The sequence below is a fragment of the Moschus berezovskii genome, chromosome 20 (genome assembly GCF_049115385.1).
Source record: "Moschus berezovskii isolate FMDL1 chromosome 20, NW_MosBer_1.0, whole genome shotgun sequence".
NCBI classification, from domain to species: domain Eukaryota; kingdom Metazoa; phylum Chordata; class Mammalia; order Artiodactyla; family Moschidae; genus Moschus; species Moschus berezovskii.
Window position 1 is genome coordinate 47,562,235 of NC_142479.1, and position 21,904 is coordinate 47,584,138.

A 21,904-nucleotide genomic window follows, 5' to 3' on the forward strand; every position below is an offset into this window, starting at 1 on the left:
ACACAGAATGTTTTAAAAAATTTTTAACATAAATGTAATTGGTATCCCAGAAAGAAAGAAAGAATGGAACAAAAACAATTTGAAGAGATAACAGGCAAGAATTTCCAAAACTTAGAAAAGACATCTAGCCAGATTCAAGAGTACCTATGAAGACCAAGAATACAAAGCAATCTAAAAAGATTGGGGGGAGGGGTAGATAAATTGACAAAACAGCAAAAATAAAACAACTACAATATTAAGGAATTATTACTGATTACTGCAAGCATATCAGTTCAGCTCAGTCGTATCCAACTCTTTGCAAACCCATGGACTGCAGCATTCCAGGCTTCCCTGTCCATCACCAACTCCCGGAGCTTGCTCAAACTCATGTCCATTGCGTCAGTGATGCCATCCAACCATATCATCCTCTGACGTCCCCTTCTCCTCTTGCCTTCAATCTTTCCCAGCATTAGGGTCTTTTCCAAGGAGTCAGTTCTTCGCAGCAGGTGGCCAAAGTATTGGAGCTTCAGCATCAGTCCTTCCACAGAATATTCAGGACTGCTCTTCCTTTAGGATGGACTGGTTGGATCTCCCTGCGGTCCAAGGGACTCTCAAGAGTCTTTTCCAGCACCACAGATCAAAACCATCAATTACTTCAGCACTCAGCTTTATCATCCAACTCTCACATCCATATATGACGACTGAAAAAAACCACAGCTTTGACTAGACATATCTTTGTCAGCAAAGTAATGTCTCTGCTTTTTAACATACTGTCTAAGTGTGTCATAACTATTCTTCCAAGGAGCAAGCATCTTTTAATTTCATGGCTGCAGTCACCATATGCAGTGATTTTGGAGCCCCCCAAAATAGTCTGTCACTGTTTCCCCACCTATTTGCCATGAGGTGATGGGACCAGATGCCATGATCTGCACATTTTGAATGTTGAGTTTTAAGCCAGCTTTTTCACTCTCCTTTTTCACTTTCATCAAGAGGCTCTTTAGTTCCTCTTCACCTTCTGCCATTAAGGGTGGTGTCATCTGCACATCGAGAAGGCAATGGCAAGCCACTCCAGTACTATTGCCTAGAAAATCCCATGGATGGAGGAGCCTGGTAGGCTGCAGTCCGTGGGGTCGCTAAGGGTCGGACGCAACTGAGCGACTTCACTTTCACTTTTCACTTTCACACATTGGAGAAGGAAATGGCAACCCACTCCAGTGTTCTTGCCTGGAGAATCCCAGGGACGGGGGAGCCTGGTGGGCTTCCGTCTATGGGGTCACACAGAGTCGGACACGACTGAAGTGACTTAGCAGCAGCAGCAGCAGCATCTGCACATCTGAGGTTACTGATATTTCTCCTAGCAATCCTGATTCCAGCTTGTGCTTCATCCAGTCCAGCATCAAGTACTCTGCATATGAATTAAATAAGCAAGATGACAATATACAGCCTTGATGTACTTCTTTCCCAATTTGGAACCAGTCCGTTGTTCCATGTCTGATTCTAACTGCTGCTTCTTGATCTGCATACAGATTTCACAGGAGGCAGGTAAGGTGGTCTGATATTTCCATCTGTTTAAGAATTTTCCATAGTTTGCTGTGACCCACATAGTCAAAGACTTTAGTGCAGTCGATGAAGCAGATGTTTTTCTGGGATTCTCTTGCTTTTTCTATGATCCAATGGATCATAACAGCATTACAGTTATGTTTAAAGGTGGGGGGCGGCATTTCTCTTTTAATCTAGAAACTTCCCTGGCAGTCCAGGAGTTAAGATTCCACACATTCACTTCAGGGTGCACAGGTCTAATCCCTGGTCAGGGAACTTACATAACAGTGAGCCAAAAAAAGTATCAGAAAATACAAAAAATAACCTTAAAAAAAAAGTATTTATAGATAAAAATAACAAATGGTGGGACTTCCCTGGTGGTCTAGTAGTTAAGAATCTGCCTTAAGGGGACAGAGTTAAGTGGTTAAAATTCTCAAGGGACATGAGTTCGATCCTTGGTCTGGGAAGACCCCTCATGCCATGGAGCATCTAAACCCATGTGATGAACTCCTGAGCCCACACACTCTAGGGTCTGCACACTGCAATGAAGAATAGCCCCCACTCACTGCAACTACAGAAAAGCCCACACGCAGCAATGAAGACCTAGCACAGCCAAAAATTAATTTTTTTTAATAACTGTAAGATTAAAATTGTGAAGTCAAATTATTATAGTCACCACTCTCCAATAAGTATACTTTGGACAAATCACTTCTACCTTTTTGAACCTTACTCCTGTTATCTGTACAATAAAGGTATTAGACTTCAATATTCCAGATAGTAACAGACTGGCTAACTGTTGACCTAATTCACTTCCCTTTTCTCCTTGGCACAAAGACAAACTCTATTTCCTGGTATTCCATGCAGTTAAGTGTGGTCTCATGACTGAGTTCTGGCCAAAAAAATGTGGGTGAAAGTATCATGTACCACTTCCAGGACAGGTTTTATTAACCTCCTTTGGTGAGCCTCTCTCACTTCTATAAGTCAACTGGTAGTCGTCAATAGCTCCGGCAACTTTGGAAGGCCCAGAATGAAAAGGACAGAATCTCTAAGAATTTGGGCCCCTGAAGTAGAACATGACCTCACCACCCTAACTGTATGCACAGAAAAAAAATTCTACCTGATTAAGCCAATAGAATCTGGGAGATTTTCTGCTTCAGTGCTAGCATAAAACCTTATCTATAATTACATGGATCTAAAATAGAGTATTCTATGAATGCAGTATTCTAAAATGGATAATAAAATTATATTTCATTCAGGAAGGTAAACTGGTGACCAAAGTTTGTAATTATGTCATGTTAAAAAAAGTGATGACAAGATGATTAACATACCAAAAAAAAAAAAACTTGGAAAAATATTTCTCAAATAACAGAACAGTTTCATATGAAAGAGAGATAAGATTATATCTCTTCAAATTTTAGGACTAGAGAGTAGGAAGATTAAATTTCAAAATAGTAAAAAATTACAACAGTTAGTTCTTAAAGAGGAAAAGAGTAAGAAACAGCCAAATAAAGAGGACAACATTATTTGAAATATTTAAGCAGAGGCTAAGTTATCATCTAGCAGCTGTTGTGGAAAAGCTTCTTGCAGTGGATAAAGTCAGGTTACATCACCAAGAGTCCCTCAACCTATAAAAGTATCTAGTTGGAAACCAGAAGGTAAGTTTCTACTTATTAACTGATTGAGTTTTCTATCAGAAATGTATAAAACTGGTTCCATGTAAGGGCTCCCTATACTTGAATACCAGGACTGACATAGGCTGGGAGAAGGGAGGGAGAGGTGATGATGATAATCAAATAGAAATTCATCAGATATCAAAGATGCTAAGAAAGGAGCTCCTGTATTACAATGGAAGGATATACTGCAGAATCCCTCAAGGATTTCAAAGGTCGATTTCAAGTCTAAAATTTGTAACTCCATCTGGGCCTGACCTGACAGGTGCTCCTTAGCAAAACATTCCATTTCCTAGTAGATAGCTAGATCAGTTGCTCATGTCTTTGGAAGGGGCTCTGAATCAAGAAATAACACTACTATCTATTTTTTTACTTAATTCTATGCCATAATGTAACATAGTTCTGTTGAAGAAAAACAAAATAAAATTCATCCATTATTGCCTTTACAAGTAAAGAATATGCTATTAAGTCTTACGTTATTGTAAAAGCATTTCCCTCAGAGAAATGGTTAGACTTCAAAACCAGGTATTAAAAAAAAAAAAGACATTTCAAACATTAATGAGTCTCACGAGAAACCTCAAATAATAACAGAACAAGATTAGGAATCTATTTACCAATTTAAACAAAGGTGTCAACACTCACCATCTGAAGGTGTTTTCCATTTATTGGCCTCTGCCCAGGCAGGTACTCCCCCCATAGCATGCTGAAATCTAAGCAAAAACATAAAATTTTGCAGGGACCATTGTATTTATACTTTGGCACATTTAAAGAATATAGGTCAGAACATAAATAGAATCTCTTCCAAAGAAGTTCGTATCTTGAAGAACAGAAGGGCTAGTCACACAGGATATTCCCAACCTGCCTAAATTGATAACCACCTGGATACATATTTGTTGTTACTAATTACATTTGCTGTTGCCTTATTTGCACATATAAACACACCAGATTTGGTGATTAAGTAAAGAAATAAATAGAAATCTCTGTGGTTATAAATCAATGCTATAATACACAGAATACACAACAGAGTATTGGAACACGTCTGAAAGAAAATGACCAGATTGGTAAAATAAACAAAACTTCATTGTATATCCTTTGACTAAAATGGGAGCATTTCGCCCTGGAAAAAGTAAGGTCCAAGGGAAGCATGCTAGTTACATTCTGGTATGTAGAAGCCTGCAAAAGTCATTCTAATCGTTTAAAACAGAACCATCGACAAGTCCACCAAACTAAGCCCACTGGACAAAATGTATGAAACTATTTTCAAAAGTTGGACAAAAGGCAACATAGGACTATGATCCCGAAGAGAAGAGAAATAACAAGGGGAGCCCTGCCATTACAGGGATTTTCCCCTCAAGGCGTTTTTATAAGACCCTGACAGAGAGACAAGGGGAAAATGACCAGACCTGAAAGAAGCTGAGACAACAGGAATTTGAGGGGCAATCAACTATAGAAGAGGAAGAGAAAAAGCTCCAGAAATTTGCACAGGGGGTCCACAGACACTTCTGAATACTAAGCTACACACTCATAGAATAAAATTCCATGAGGTCAAGCAAGGAACTACTAGACGGATCTCAGTTGCATAGAACCAAAGTTCAGACATTTGAGTTCAACTGGTCAGAGGAAGGGTCCTTATTGAATACTCAGGGCATTCAGCAGAAATCCCAGGAAGGTCACATCTTAATAGGGCTGAACCAGCCTAGAATAAATGCTACTCTAATAGAAGAAATCTCTAAAAACAAAACACAAAATCCAGGCACAAAACAACATTCACACTGCCCAGAAAACAATCAAAATTATTAGATTTACAAAGAAGCAGAAAAATTTGAACCATAACCAGAAAAAAAAAGCCGTCAACAGAAATGAAAGACCTGACAGGACTAGCACTCAAGGACTTGAAAGTAACTAATATACATAAAAACGAATGAAACTGTGCCATTTGCAGAAATGTGAATGAGTCTAGAGACTGTCACAAAGTGAGGTGATCAGAAAAACAAATATCACGTAATGTTGCTTATATGTGGAATCTAGAAAAATGATAGATGAACTTATCAGCAAAGCAGAGAGAGACAAGATGCAGAGAACAAGTGTATGGGATGCATGGGGGTGGGGGGAAGATGAACTGGGAGATTGGGATTGACATACATACACTACGTATAAAATACATAACTAATGAGAACCTAACGCATAGCACAGGACAGTCTACTCAATGCTCTGTGGTACCTAAATGAGAAGGAAATCCAAAAGAGGGGATATATGTATATGTGTAGCTGATTCACTTTACTGTACAGCAGAAACACATTGTAGAGCACCTATACTCCAATAAAAATTAATAAAAGTAAAACAGCTAATACAAATATATTCAAGTATTTAAAGGATGTATGAACACAATAAAAGGAAAAGTAGCAACTAAACAGAACAAAACAAAAGGTCTAGTTGAAAAGATCTTCTCAAGCTGGAAAATATCTGAAATAACAAATTCACTAAATGGGTTTAACAGACTGAAAAAACTACATACTGTATTATTGTATTTATACACATTCTGGAAAAAGCAAATCTATAAAGACAGAAAATGGATCAATGCTTGTCAGGGGTTAACAGAGTTAGAAGATGAAGAGAGAATGCTGACTATCACAGGATAAAAAAGAACTTTCTGAGTGAAAGCAATGTTCTGTATCTTGATTCCATATATTGTCATGGGCTCACATGACTGTACCTGCTAAACAAAATTTACAGAATGATACTAAAGGGTGAATTTCAATATATGTAAATTATACTTCAATAAATCTGTCAAAATATAGTGATAATGTAATGAATCCCTAGGAATATAAAAAAAATTCAGTACAAAAAAATAAACATACCTTAAAATACTTTTAAAGGTACACAAGTTTGAATTAATAAAATGTTTCAATATAAAATCATTATTTTAAAATATGTCTTTCCCAGTTCTGTACAATTGAAACAGCCTAGAAGTTGTGGAAAAGAGATGATTAACCACATACCAACAAACAAGCAAGTGAACAATAACATCATTGATCATACTTGGACAGTGGGATTCCAAGTTTTTTGTACTTGTGTTCTCTCTATGCTCCCTCATAATAAAGTTTAATCATTTTCCAAGGACAATTCTTTTATGATTCAAAATGGAAATCTGACTACCCAAGACGCTGTTACAGCCAAAGGTTGAACAAGTCAAAATAAAATACACTTACTCTTCTTTAAGTCTCTTTTGAAGCTCATCTTTTGAAAGTTGATTTTCACTGGCATTTTTCATCATATCTTTCCGAAAACGATTGTTCATCATGTCAACCCTACAAAAAAAGGTAGAACAGTATGCTTTAGATAACTTAAAGAACTAACATTAACAGCCGTTGCCTTTAGTATTTGGAGCAAACAACACAGGCCAAGATTTATATGATGTGGAACATCTCAAATACACATTCTTCGTTCTTCCAGAAATAAAAAGTAAATCTCTAATATTTCAGGTCACCTAATTCACCCTCTGGTGAGCTATTTCAAATTCATGACTTCTCTAGACACAGCTTACAGCCATTCACCAAAATTAATTCCAGGTAAATCAGAGTTAAATACAAAAAACCCAAACCTTAAAATACTATGAAGGAAAAATATAGGTAAATATTTTTCTCTATGATGCAGAACTTTTTACTATTAAAATCAAAAGAAAAAAAAAGATTTCACTACATATAAACTTTAATATTCTGTGCCAAACAATATTAAACTTAAAAGCAAACAAAAAGCAAGAAGATTAGCTGCTCTGGTGGCTCACTGGTAAGCAATCTACCTGTAGGAGACTGGGTTGGATCCCTGATCTGGAAAGATCCACATGCTGCGGGGCAATTAAGCCAGAGCGCCACAATTATTGAGCCTGAGCTCTAGAGCCTGGGAACTGCAACTACTGAGACGATGAGCCACAACTACAGAAGCCCACATGCCCCAGAGAAGCCACCACAATGAGAAGTTCACACACTGCACTAGAGAATAGCCCTCACTCTCCACAACTAGAGAAAAGCCCAAGCAACATCAAAGACATGGCACAGCCAAAAATAAATTAAAAAAATTATATAGTTTTTAAAGCTAGAAGATAATGTGCAATAAATCTGACATTAAAAGGTTTGAAATTCTCAATTACGTAAGGAGCTAATATACTAAAATCATTAATAAACAGTCTCATCCTGCCATATGCAACAACATGGATGAACACTATGTGAAATAAAACAGACATGGAAGAAAAATACTGCATGATCTCACTTATGTGTGGACTCTGAAGAGCAGAACAGACAAAAGCGAAGAGTGGAATGACGATTACCAGGGGTGAGAAGTTTGACGAAATAGGGAGATGTTGGTAGAAGAGTACAAAGCTGCAGGATGGAGAGCTAATGCAAAGCATGACTACAGTTAGTATTACACACCGGAAATTTGCAAAGTGAAGAGATTTCAAGTGCTCTCACTGCAAATAAAAAATGGTAACTCATTGAAGAAATGGAAATGCAATTAATTTACATGACTGCAGTTATAACTTCACTATGTACATGTATAGCAAATTTTCATGTTGTATACTTTAAACACATACAACTTTTATTTGAAAAGTAAACAAAATGAAAGTGTTTAGTAGACAAACAAGCAAAGACATGACAGAGACTACTTTTAAGAAATACCAATGACTAACAAAAACTGATCTTCTCAACAAAATTTAAGTAGGTATTTCCCACCCGTTAAACTGAGAAGGTCTGAAAACAGAGAAATTACGGTTTTTAAAAAGGAGTAAAACAGATACTTTTCAATTGAAAAGTAAACTGGTAGAACTTCAGAGTCAGCCTGGTAGTAATTATCAACAACCCTAGAAATGTCTACTCTTTGATTATTCTACTTCTGAAAGATTAGAGGTTCATTCTCTGCTTCCTTTTTAAACCTACCCTCTTTCCTCACTACATCCTCATCCTCACCCCCAACTCCATCACTGCACTCCTTCAAGGGGGGAGCAATCCATATCTGGCATCCAGTTCTAAGAATAAGTGGTGGCAGAGTTCAATAAAGAAGCTCCTTTGCCCCAGTGATGTTGTATATTTATCTGTCTATGGCTACAACTTCTGGCCTTAGATTTCATAAATTCATTTTCTAATTTAAAAGAAAAAAAAATCTTCCTTAAATAATTTTAAAACAAAAAGGTTTATGCGTAAACATGCCCATCTCAACATTAATTCATTTAAAAAAATAACTTACCCAACAACAGCTGTGTAAATTATGGTCAAATCATATAATGGATTATCATACATCCATTTTAAAGTGTTTAAAAGGTTTTTTTTAATTAGGGGAAAATGCTCGTAATACAGTACATTCCCTATGCCTGCATGCTTGCTAAGTTGTTTCAGTTGTGTCCAACTCTTTGCAATCCTATGGACTTGGAGCCCACCAGGCTCTTCTGTCCATGGAATTCTCTAAGCAAGAATACTGGAGTGGGTTGCCATGCCCTTCTCCAGGAGATCTTTCCAACCCAGGGATCAAACCCATTGTCTCTTACATCTCTTGTATTGGCAGGCCAGTTCTTTACCACTAGCGCCACCTGGGAAGCCCATGTAAATTACGGTTATATCATATAATGAATAATATATCCATTTTAAAGTGTTTATAAAGTTTTTTTTAACCTGGGGAGACATGCTTGCAAGACAATACATTCTCATCAATTAAAGTACATACTGTGCATGGTGGCTAATTTTTTTTAGTCTTTTCTCCATTTCAGGCATGTGTTAAAAGCTCTACTTACACTATTTAATCTCAACAGCCTTCTGATATAGTTACTATCTCCATTTTACAAAGAAGAAAAGAGAGGTTCCAAACTGGCCTGTAGTCAGTTAGGAACTGGCCAAATTAGAAAGCAAACTCAGGCCTGACCCCCAAACACTGTGCTCTCTTAGCTTTTCTATAAAGCACAGAAGAGAGAGATGCATGCCAATATGTTAACCGTGGTTCTCCCTCAGTGCTGGGATTATAAATGACCTTTACCATATACTTTCCAGTACTTTTTAAATCTTCACATAATCACATATTCAGAAAGAGAACGTTCTTAAAACCTGAAAAACAACTTCTGAAGCATTCAGAGGAATTCCAGAAAAAAATTAGGCAACCTACATCTCCTCATCTTCATCGTCTTCATCCAGCCAAACTGGCTTCTTCTGAGGTAGAAAATTATCTTTTGCTTCCTTCTCCACTTCTGAGTCATCATCTGAGTCTTCCTGTACTTGAACCTAGAGAAGACAAAATACCCACAAGCACCAAGTCTTTATCTCATGGTGGCAGACTTCGTAGTTACATTGTTTGTAGAATGCTTTGTTTTTATGGCCCTCTGATCAAATTATGGGACAGAATGCTATTGCATTAGCACAGCAAATGCTAGAGGCAAAACAGAAAACCAGTTTAGAGAAATGCCCCACCCACTGGACAGGTGAGGTAAGATAGAACAGTCTAGGAGAAAAAGTCAACTTGCTGAGAAGACCAAAAAAGACAAGAGTAAAAGGTAAGTTAGATAAAAGAGCAGGGAAAATCACAGAACTACACAAATCACAGGATCAGAGGCAGACTGACACCAAAGATAAAATAACATGATTGAATGTCATGACTAAACCATATTTCATATTCTTAAACACACTTCTCTATTTTTCTTAACTGTTCTTTATCTCCTACCTACTTAAGAAACTTTATACTATACAATCAAATCTAAATCTAGACCACAGAATTTACCCTGAAGTGAGCTTGAGCTTTCCCAAAACCACACGATAGGTATGTTCAAATGATTTATACCTGCTCTATCACTAGCCTATGATCCTTCAAAGCCCAATAAACCCCATTTCACAGTTTCTTTTCCTGACTGGGAAACTATCACATACTTCAGGATTTTCCCAGTAGTATTTCTCTATCTCCCAGCTAGATTCTGCAACCTCTCCCATAAGCACCCAAAGGAGGTTCTGGCAATCAACTGATACTTGCTAGCTTTGTGTTTCTTCAACAAACTGAGTAACTCTCAGGAAGGCTTTGCTCTTCTACCCTACGTATTATTGTATAGGCTCCCTCTACACAAATTTAACCTTCCTTTCTCGAATGCTTTTTCTTTTCTTCAGCATTTCACTGACATAGTTGAGTTTTATTTTCTGCCTCTGCCACTAGTATCTGACTCCAAAAAGGCAGGGATGTTTGCCAGTTTTTGTCCATTGCTGTTTCTCTTCCAGTGCCTAGAAATTGCCTGCTGCTGCTGCTAAGTCACTTCAGTCGTGTCCGACTCTGTGTGACCCCACAGACGGAAGCCCACCAGACTGCCCCATCCCTGGGATTCTCCAGGCAAGAACACTGGAGTGGGTTGCCATTTCCTTCTCCAATGTGTGAAAGTGAAAAGTGAAAGTGAAGTCGCTCAGTCGTGTCCGACCCTTAGCGACCCCACGGACTGCAGCCTACCAGGCTGCTCCATCCATGGGATTTTCTAGGCATGAGTACTGGAGTGGCTTGCCATTGCCTTCTCCGAGAAATTGCCTAGGAATTCCTATTTTGGAAGATAAGCCAGATAAAGGATTTTTTTTTTTAAAGCGTGCAAAAAAATTTGTAATCATTATAATCAATCAATCATGCAGGGTTTTCACCGCCAGGAAAAGAATCTGCCGCCAAATTGGCTCACAAATATTTAAAAGACGAATACAAAAGTTGGCCAGTCAATCACTTGGTATGACTGTTAAAACATCAGACTCCCAGGCCTGTGCTCTGGAATTCTAATTCCACAGACTGCCAGTCCTCTGCCCAGGAATTCTGATTTCGCAAACGAAGTGGAACTCCTGAATCACTGCATAGTATTGAGGCAGGTGATGCAACGACTAAGAGGGAGAAGATTGTGGGGATGAGCCACAAAAGATGCTCACGATTAAAACACTCTAAACGAATATGCGGGTTTCCCAGGTGGCGCTAGTAGTAAAGAACCCTCCTGCCAATGCAGGAAACTTAAGACACCCGAGTTCGATCCCTGGGCCTGGGAGATCCCCGGGAGAAGGCATGACAACCCACTCCAATAATCTTGCCTGGAGAATCCCATGGGCAGAGGAGCCTGGTGGGCTACAATCCACAGTGTTGCAAAGTTGGACAGGGCTGAAGCGACTGTGCGCGCGCGCACGCACGCAAACGAGTATGTATTCAGCGCCTACTGGATACCTGGCGCAGAGGCTCCCAAGCGGGCGAAAATAGGCGGTCTCCGCCCTCCCAGAACTTTAAAGCTGGCACCCCAAGGCGCCCGTGTTCCCGGCTCCCTACCACCTGAGCGCTTCCAGGCACCGCTCCCCAGCGCCCAGGCTCCGCCCCCGGGGGCTCGCAGCCCCCCGCGGGCCCAAGCAGCGCGAGGTGGCCTCCCTCACCCGCGGGACCCGCAGACGCCGCAGCAGCGCGTCCTCGTCGTCCTCCACGTCGCCGAAGACCAGTTCCTCCAGGCACCGCTCTACCGCCGGCTTGTTCTGCTCGAGCGTCAGACGGTTCCGCAGTCGGAGCCGTTTCTCCTCCTCCGCCGCAACTGAGATCGCACCGGCCGCCGCGCGCGGCCAGGCCAGCGGCTTTCGCTGGCATGAAGGGGCAGCCTTTCGGGGCTGCCCGCCCCACCGCGCTCCGGGTCTTCGGTCCGGCCTCACTTGGGTCTTACGGTCCTGTCTCACTCGGTGGCTTCTTTCTGGCGGCATCCTTGGGTTTGAGAAGAAACGCAGACGCTCACGTGGAACCTCACTGCGCATGCGTTGAGGCCGCAGGTGGCCGGAAGAAGGCTGCACCGCCTTTGAGCACGTGACCAACGCTGTGCTCTTGTGTAACGCCCACTCCCCTCACGAGCCCCTCCCCGTGTGGGAGTTCCTCCGGGAGGACCAATCTTCCGGGTGGAGGGGGAAGCGGCGTGACTGGAGTGGAAATTTTTTTCCAACATAACTTCGCAGCTGTAACTGATTGAAAGGATATAAAGAAAGACAGGGATGACAGGCTGAAACTTTTACTCTTTTTCCTGCCTTTTTAACCACTAGACTTACACGAGCCCAAATCGCCTTTTCCACCCCTCCGTCTTGGTACGACCCTTGGAGTACGGAGCCTGCAGAGGGTCCCACGCTGGAAGACAGAGAGGAGGGTATGTAGGGAAGCGGGCCAATCGGGGCGCAGGTCACGGCGCAGGCGCGTTGAGGAGGGAGGGCTATGCTAATGTTGTTGATATCCTGGGGCCACCCGAGTTAAAGGGGGGAAATCCGGGGGCTGCCGTAGCCGCCACCAGCCTGGGCCCAGCCGGGGCTCCCCTCTAGTCACCGTAGTCCCGGGGAGAGGCGCCTGCCCCCAGCTCGGGAGGGGGCGCCGCGGGCCCGGGGAGCACGGACAACCCCTACCCATGAGGCCCTGATGGAAAACACAAAGGATCTGGTGAGAGCCGAGCGCGGCAGCTGCTTTGTGTGCCAGGTGGGGGGGACGCCCGCACTCCCTGACCCCAGGAACCCGTGCAGCCCCCTGACCCCGCTCCCAGGCCTGCTTCTCCTGTCCCACGCCCCCTCCACCTCCGGAGCCCCCCTCCCCCTGCCGGCCGTTAAACGATTGGGGGGTGTCCCCTCCCCCCACTGCCCTCAGCCCTGGACTCCTCGGGGTTCTCTCTATCCCCTTCACTATCTGGAAAACAAATTTTAGAAGAAAGTTCTTCTCTTCATTCCACCCCACCCCCACCCCCCCTTAGCTCTGGCTGGGGGAGGAAGACTGGATTTGAGACTTCCTTTTTTGGCCTCCCAGGGTCGGGGAGTGGAGTCCTCACGTCTCCCGCGGGGCAGAGTTTGGGTGCTTTGCGTGGGAAGGCGCCTTAAGGCTGTGGGGCAGGCGCCGCGAGGCGTTTCGCACGTGGAGGTGGAAAAATTGAAAAGGGGCGGAGTGGGCACGTGTGGGAGGGAGAGGTGGGAGTGGTGTTTGGGAAGTAGTCGCCTTTTAAAAGGGTTCTGAGTTGGTGGGCTTTTATGACCATTGTATTCTCTTTTGTGAAATAAGAATCCTAACGTTTCAGAGTCGGAAGAGACATTAGAGGTCACCCAAAGCCGCCGTCCCCTGTGCAGTCTCCCTGACAAGTGGTAGGTAGCCTGTCCTCTGCCTAAACTCCCCCAAACACAGAGCGCTCGCTGCTGCTCAGGAAAGCCCTTTCTGTTCAGTTGTTATGATTATTGTTTGCTTATCCTTATTAGACTCTTCAGTCTCATTCATGTCTTTGTTAAGTGGATTCCCCTTTTACTTCTCAAAATTTCTCTCACATCCTCCTCACCCACCCCACGGCTCATTGGCCTATATTTTGTGGGCCAGGAAAGAACGGCCAGGAAGTGGGGGAAGGAGGGCTTACCAGATAGTGAGAGCTCGCTGAAAACTTGGCTAGGTCAGTTCAGATGTGCTGGCTTATATGTCTGAGAATGGATGCTGTTTTACTGCAGTAAGCTTGGAAAATAGGATCTAGGGATTTCATGCCTATTTTTTCTCACTAGTGCTTCTATTTTTTTAAGTTAGAAATTTCAGGATCCTGTCCCAAAGCACATTTCTCTATGTCTAAGTAATTTTTCCTAAGGATGCCTAAAATCGCCTCTTTGAGGTAGTACCAAAGCCTATAGGAAGCAGCTCTTGGTAGAGGGATAATCAGAACAACTGCACTCCTCCGGACCCCGCGCCCCACCCTTCTCCTTCGGAAATATGTTTTTCTTTCAAGCTGGACTTCTTTCTCAAGGCCCCTCCTTCACAATACTTTCTCTATTTTTTTTACCAATTTTTAATGAGATTTGAAACTTTTGCAATACTTTATAATCTTTGTGTAGAGTTTACAATATTTTTCATGCTCCTTACATTGGTATGCACCAGTAGTTATCACACAATGGTTGAGATAGTCAGTTCTACTACTGTCACTTAGCATTTTTCTAATATTCTCTTTCATTTGGTGAGCTGTGCTGCTTCCAAAAGTTATTTTATTGGCATAGGAATCTTGGGGGCACATGATTTCCTCTTCCTAATGTGGTGAAGTGGTAGTCAAGACATAACAGATAAAATGTAAAAGTAATGCATCTGGTGGCTCAGTGGTAAAGAATCTGCCTGCCAGTGCAGGAGATGTAAGTTCAATCCCTGGGTGGGGAAGATCCCTATAAAAGGAAATGGCAACCCACTGTAGCATTCTTGCCTGGGAAATACCATGGACAGAGGAGCCTGGTGGGCTACAGTCCTTGGGGTCCCAAAAGAGTCGGACAAACAACTTAGCAACTAAACAACACCACCAATGAATCTGGTATAAAAGCCAGAGAATAAATTTCACTTTAAACTCCCAGCCCCCTCTTTAAAATATTAGAGCTCAGAATTTTTTTTCTTTTCTCTTTCTTACAATTTGGAGACTGTTGCTCTCCAAATATTTTAATGTGCTTACGCTGTATTTTTTATTTTTGTTTACCTCACCACCAATGAGTGGTTAGAAAGAAAATAGCTGTCTTTTTTTGTACCACCTCCTTCTCTGAATAACAGGTAGCTTCTATTTATATAGAACACCATACTCTGGGCTTCTGGGTGCTTTGCAAATTATGGCAAAAAGTGTCTTGAGTAAAGATCTGTTCATAAGTATCTTATGCTTAAGACCGTTTTTTAACTGTCCAACTTTTTTATTTTATGCACACGTTTTTATACACACTTTGACACATATTTTCACTAAATTTAGTCACTAAAATTAACAGTGGAGTGAATACTAGATAAGTGATAAAAGTTAATGGAGCTGTATAATTCTGTCTTGAAAGTTTCCATTAATGTGGAGTTTCCAAGTTCCTATTCACTTTAAACGTCCATTGTCATGACTTAGGTTGACTGGAGATATTTGCATCGTAAACATATTAGACAGGAACAACTGGTTTTATTTTTAAAGAAGATACTACTGTATATTTTTATGACTGATAATATGTTGATTTAATTAGTGTATAAACCGTAGGTGTTCAGAGGCTTCAAACCGTCAGTTACATTGGAAATTAAATTGTTTTAAATGTAACATAGTAGTCAAAGGAAGGTAAAACTATAGCTTAGAAGTAAAAACAGCATACTAGTTTTATAAATAATAAACTACTAGATTACTAAAAGCCAAGCATTCTCAGTGGTTTGAGTGACCTCATCTTAAAACTGGAGGTCACTATTCTTTTGGTTGCCTCTTTGTTTCTCAGTTTTTCATCTTTAAAATTGAATGTTTACTAAAGAAAATTTAACTTTTTCACATTTGTAATGTTAAGATAAGCCAGTTAAAATGTATGATTTAATTTCAGATTCAAAAGAGAGAGAAAAACATCAGGATGGTAGGAGAGGAAGGACTTAACAACAGTTAAAACTAAGATATGCCTCCTAACACTAGGATATTCTTAACTGTCCAAGGCTACTTTTAATTTTGTATAAAACTTGCAAAATGGTTTGATTTAATCATGAATTTTAAAAACTTTTTTTTTTAGACGTTTTCTTCCCACAAATTTAGAATTTCTCTTTTTTCTTTACTGCAACCCACAGGGAAGGGTGGAAAGAAAATAATTCCTGTTTGAATAAACCCTGAAGTTGAGGTTATGAAGTGATACCGTATGAGGGGCACTGGCAAACTAGGTTAGCATTTCAATTCTGCCTCTAAATAACTTCGTAGCCCTTGCTGGACAAGATTCTGTGCCTCAGTTTTCTCATCCTTAGAGTAGAAGGGTTGGTCTAGAATTAACATTATCCAGTAGAACTTTCTACAGTAATGAAACTGTCCTATATCTGTGCCATCTGTATGGTGGCCACTAGCCACAGGTGTCTCTTGAGCTATTAAAAAGGTAACTAGTGGGACCAAGGAACCCAATTTCCAATCTGATTTAATCAAGTGTAAATTTAAATAGCTATATGTCTGCCACATTGTACATAAACATAGAGGACAGTGTTTTCCAAGCTCATCACCAGAATATAATATGTAAAAATATAAACCTCTCTCTTACAGGTTATCATTCAGTAGGTCTGCTGTGAAGCCTAGAAATGCATACTTCAGAAAAGTTTTTATCAGACTGGTTAGAGAAACACTGTATGAGAAGATTTCTGAGGTGCTTTCTAGTTCTGATGTTAGGATTGATAACTTAAAATGTAACGTAGTGAAAATGAGCTGTGGACAAAGTTGTCAGACTGGCCCTGATCTTGCTCTGCCACCTCCTCACCTTCTGTCAAGCTTCATTTTCCTCATCTACATGAGGGCCAAACATCAGTCCTGCCTTCCTCCCAAGGTTTCTATAAACCTCCAGTCAGATGTGATGACCACTAAGTAATAAAATGTGAGCTGCTGTAAACTGTAAAATGTTAAGATATCTTTCCAGAATACCTTTTTCTTTTTTCCCTTTTCACTGTATTACCTAATTGATACTTATAGAACTAGTTGTATACAATGCTCATTAATTTAGTAATTTCTTGTCCTCCCAACTATTTGGCCATATTGTATAGTCTAGTGTTGGGACATGCATATTAAGTTTAACACTTTTTTGCATTTCTGGTACTCAGCATGATTTTTCTCAGTACATATTAGATAATACCATTTATTAGACTTTAAAACTTTAATTAGTTTTGGATTATTTTATATATCAGAGAAATAACTCACTTGATTGTGTTCAACTGTTCCATTATCAATACCTTATAGTTATTATTGTTAGTGGTTGTACATATTTTGAACAACCAGCTCCAAATATTTTTTTTGAAAGATAAACACCAAGAGAATGTCATCATTTTACATCAATATTTTTAGGTATAGCAAATTAACATGATGATGAATAACCTATTTAACCTATTTTTGTTACATTAAGATTAATAAAAGCTCTTGTTTGATTATTTAAAATACATTTACACTTTAGCCTAGCCTTAGTATGAATTCTGTTATTTGGATGGAATTGATACCTAATAATGAATGATCTTAAAGACCATCTAGGTTAGTGCATTTCAGACTTAATTTTGATGAGGTCATTTTATTTTTAATTAGCTTTTAAAAGGTTCATACTTAAGGATTCATAACTGTCTTCTGAAGAACTGAAGGCCCATTCGTACGAATTATTTTATTTTTCAGATATCTTCCTGTGTGGTAAGTGGTATTTTCCTTATCTAGAAGAGAAGGAAATTGAGACCCAAATAATTGTTACATCCAAAGTCCTAAGTAATAAAGTACCAGAACTTGAACCCAAAGAGATAGAAATTTATATTTTTTATATATCAAAGGTAACTTCCTTTTGCTCACTGTAGCTTTACATTTTAGAATATTGTCCTGTCCTTCTCTGGGTACTTTCAGTTTCTCTGGGTGGGATATTCAAGATATTACTGCTTTCAGTTTTAATGATTATATCATTGGGATAGATATGTTCTCCCACGTTGAACTTGTGGGAAACAAAAGCCCAACCATACCAAATCTTTACTGTTTATTTTTGTCCTAATAGTAAGCTTAAGACGCATGAAGGCACTTCTGTTTAGCCCAGTATATTGTATTTTGATAGTGGAATGAGGAAGAGAATAGCAAGAACTGAGTAGCTCCATAGCTTCTCTGCGTCATTACAGAGTATATGTTAATTCTTATTTTGAACTTCATTGGTTTACACGTGCAACTTTCAAACTTAGGATTCTGGAAAACTTACATTCCATGATTAAATATAAAACTTTGACAATTATATGGGCCACTGTACCCTATTGGTATGGATAATGGATAATTGGTTTAACTTTTGACTAGTTTATTCATACTGAGATTATATTATTGATTTGTTGTTATTTAGTCGCTAAGTTGTGTCTGACTCTTTTGTGACCCCATGGAGTGTAGCCCATCAGGGTCCTCTGTCCATAGGATTTGCTAGGCAAGAATACAGGAGTTGGTTGTCGTTTCCTTCTCTAGGGGATCATCTCGACCCAGAGATCAAACCTGCATCTCCTGTATTGGCGGGTGGATTCTTTACCACTGAGTCACCAGGGAAGCCCTTTACTATTATTTATATGTGCTTGCATTTAGAGTCTCAAATGTTTTCTGTAAAATTTCTCCTGGAGAGGTTTACACTTTTATTGGAACCTGTGGGTGATTATATGACTAAGTTAACAGTTGTACCTTTTAATTCCTTTGTAGATTGTATAAGGAGGAAGTTTCTTCAGGGAGGCCATCACGGTAGGAAAATGAAATTCTACTACAATTTGTGACTTCTTCCTGTATTTCATCACTATAAAAACCTCTTTTTTTAATTTTTCATTATAAAGGTGTTACATATTTGCTATTTAAAAAAAAGAAAATGAAAAATATGGAAAAGTTAAAATTATCTGCCTATCCCATTCTCACCCTGTTAGTAGTTTCGCTATTCCTTCCAGAATCTTTCTAAATATATACATAAACATATATATATCAATCTCCATGTATACTAGCACACATTATTTGTTTTAATAAAAAAATGAGTCATATTACTCATATTTGGCAATTTTTTTTTCAATCAGTATTTTACCTGTTGTTAATCATCCACCTACTAATGGTTAGATTGCCTTCATTTTTTTGCTGTTACATTATTACTATAAGAAATAACCTTCCACATGGATTCTTGTGTCCCATGAGTGTTTCTGAAGGATGGGTTCCTTAAAGTGGAATTCCCTGGTCAACAGACATACTCATCTCATAAGTAATACAAATTAATTTCCAAAAAGATGGCATACATTTGCCTTTCTATGTGAATGTATATGAGTGCTTTTTTTCTCATACATAAATTTGCCAATGCCAGATATCATCAGTCTCTCTGTTTTTACGAGTTTTTTAAATTTTTTAGAGGTAGTTAATAAAAATTTACTTTTATTTAAAGATCCCTTGCAGCAATCTTTTCCCAGTTCAGCTTTCATGAGACAGTTATTTTTAATTATTTTATTTTTGATTTAGTATCTGTCTCCATAATTCTAAATAGTAAACTTCCATTACCTGGTCTATGAGTTTCAGATACCTTCTTTTGACATCATCTGTGCTGGATGAGCAGTTACCATGTATGCCCTAATATTAGGCAAGGTTTCTCCATCACCTTATAAGTCATCTCACCCCCTTATATTTCAAGTCTTGAGTGACTGTATGAGTACCTAATGTGATTTCTCAGTTTTATTTTGAAGAACAAAGTGTTCAAAATGTCATATTACCTGAAACAGTTTTATTTGGTCTTTGTTTTCTGTGCTTGTAGAAGTTAGAACTATGATTAAGAAAGAGAAAAGATGTTGAAATTGAACATAAATTTAAGATTATTCCCTTGATTCATCGCTAGCATTCATTTTAGCAGTATGACCTTGAGCAAATCACTTTATCTGTTTGAACCTCTGTGTCCTCATCTGTAGAAAGGGAGTAATAATATTTGTAAGGATTAAATGCATTACTTCATATTAACTGTTTAGAATGTCCTTACCACATACTAAGCATCGTATAAGTATTCAGTTCAGTTCAGTTAGTTATATTATTAATCATACATACTACCCTTGCCTTTAGCATTAAGAAACAAATTAGCACAATCTTCAAATTACCTTAAAGCAGAGCAATCAGATTCCAAGAGATCCATCTGACTGTGTGAAGAGTGGGAAACAGAAGTATTAACAGATTTATTGATAGAGTTTAGGGTCATGGAAGGCTTAAATGAAGCACAAAAATACCACTTCCAAAAGAGAGAAATTTAGGACGTAAGTTCCAAAGTACTGAACACAGACTTACCATGCTGCTTCCAGGCCTCAGTCCCTTTCATATCTTTATTCCTTTCTTTTTTTTAACCAAAAAGTTTTTCTTATAAATTTTGGGCAAACATCAAAAAAAAAAAAAATGAACACAGGTTTGAAATCTGATGGTTCACAGCTCTAACCACAGAGAAGAGCTAAAAAACAAGCATTACCAGAATTGGTAACTTAAAATGATTGGTGCTTCATAAGGAAGAAATGAGGACATAGGACTTAAGAGACATGGATAAAAAAGAAGGAGGAAGAGGGAAAAAATGATCTTTCAGAAAAAGAAAGAGGGTGTTCTTGAACTGGGGACTCTGACCATGAAGTGAATAGAAATAGAACGGAGTAAATCACATCCATTCAGAACTTCCGTAAGAAGAAACAAGCAATGCGAATCAAAGTGTATGGAGCTGATTAATATCTCTCCTTATCCCCAGAAAAAGAAAAATGTGAGGCAGAAGAAAATTGACACAGTGATACTCAAGATGAAATAAAACATCTTAAAACCAGTATTTGGAGATAAAAGTGAGGAAAAATACCTTCACTCAAATAGAAAACAGAACAGAAAGGGACAGGAGACAGGAAAAAATAAAGTCAGATTAAACTGAGAAAAGAGAGGAGAAAATTGTAACAGAAATGAGGACTAAGTTACAAATTGCCAACAGACAAGAGAGTAAAATGCAAATATGATAAAACGCATAGAAAAAAAGCAGGAAGACCAAGAGAATGACAATGATAATTTCAATGAAAGATGGGTCCAGAAAGTCGCATGTAATTGGTGTCTCTCAAGAAGGCAAAAGAATAAAAGCATAATATTTAAAGCCATGATCCAAGAAAACTTTCTGAAAACAAAAAAACTTTCTGAATTTTGAATACATCAAAAGTTCATACCAGAAGATAAACTCCAAGATAGCAAACCTATGCAACTTTAAAGATTCTGAAAAATTCTCAGGGTCTCCAGGCAAAAAGATGAAGTGACTTACAGGGGCCCGGGAATTAGAATGGTTTTGGATTTCTCAAAAGCAACATACAGAGCAAGAAATAGAGGAGTGTCACCAACTAAAAATATTGTCAAATTGGATCAGAAAATTAAAACCCATGTTATAATAGACAAAAAGCCCTTGAAACAGCTAAAAACGAAAGGATGGACGAAGATACACTAGGCAAACAGATAATAAGACAGCAGGATTGGCAATGCTGGTAACAGACGTCAAACCAAAAAGCCTTGAACAAGACAAAGGAAGACAGTTTATAATGCTGAAACCACAATTCACAACAGAGATATAATAGTTATATATGAACCAAATAACACCAACAATCTGTGTAAATCAGAAGCTATAAAAATAAAATGGAAGTAGTGAAAAGAAGCACTAAAATTTGAAGACTTTAACACTGGATAGTTGTTGTAGACAAAATATAAGAATATGAAAGATCTAACAACAAAATAAGGCAGAGATCTTCAGGTATGCCCACCACTACATCCTAATAGAGACTATACTTCAAACGCAGTATTCACAGAAATCGTTGCTAAATGAGGAAAACATCACTAGGTTCCATTCAAGAACACAAAAGCAAACCAAAAAGCAAAAGGGCACTTCCATCTTTAACGTTCTATTATGTGTTATAAAGTCTTGACGAGAATGTTCATAGCAGTTTTATTCATAGTAGTCAAGTCTGGGTGGAGAATGGATGGACTAATATATTGAGAAAGTTGAGTATCACTCAGCCATAAGAAGCAATGAACCATTGTACACGTAATAACATGGATAAATCTCAAAAATATTGTGCTGAGTGAAATAAATGAGATACCAAAAATGTCCATACAGTTTTATTCCGTTTATATAAAATCTTAAATATATGCAGAATTAACCAATGGTGCTAAAACTGCGAGGAGGAGAAAAACAGACTGAGAAAGGACATGAGAGAGCTTTCTAGAGGGAGAGAGAAGTTCTGCATCTTGATAGGCATTC

General features: G+C 39.0%; 2 protein-coding genes across 15 annotated transcripts in view; one reads left to right on the forward strand and one right to left on the reverse strand.

Annotated features, from left to right (window-relative positions):
• The window catches only part of UTP18 (UTP18 small subunit processome component), a 58,694-nt gene extending 46,723 nt beyond the window's left edge, over positions 1 to 11,971 (reverse strand). Inside the window, exons 1-4 of the mRNA XM_055407535.2 lie at positions 11,591 to 11,971; positions 9,333 to 9,448; positions 6,398 to 6,496; positions 3,831 to 3,898 (exon numbers count right to left, since the gene is read on the reverse strand). Coding sequence (XP_055263510.2) covers positions 3,831 to 3,898; positions 6,398 to 6,496; positions 9,333 to 9,448; positions 11,591 to 11,956 — 649 coding nt within the window. The 5' untranslated portion in view covers positions 11,957 to 11,971. The remainder of the gene's footprint in view (positions 1 to 3,830; positions 3,899 to 6,397; positions 6,497 to 9,332; positions 9,449 to 11,590) is intronic.
• Positions 11,972 to 12,071: 100 nt separating this feature from the next.
• Positions 12,072 to 21,904, forward strand: part of MBTD1 (mbt domain containing 1) — a 72,405-nt gene continuing 62,572 nt past the window's right edge. For 3 of the 14 annotated variants that reach the window (XM_055407534.2, XM_055407522.2, XM_055407523.2), the window contains exon 1: positions 12,355 to 12,620. In XM_055407534.2, coding sequence (XP_055263509.1) covers positions 12,600 to 12,620 — 21 coding nt within the window. In that variant the 5' untranslated portion in view covers positions 12,355 to 12,599. The other 11 variants (XM_055407526.2, XM_055407527.2, XM_055407525.2 and 8 more) reach the window with 11 other exon arrangements.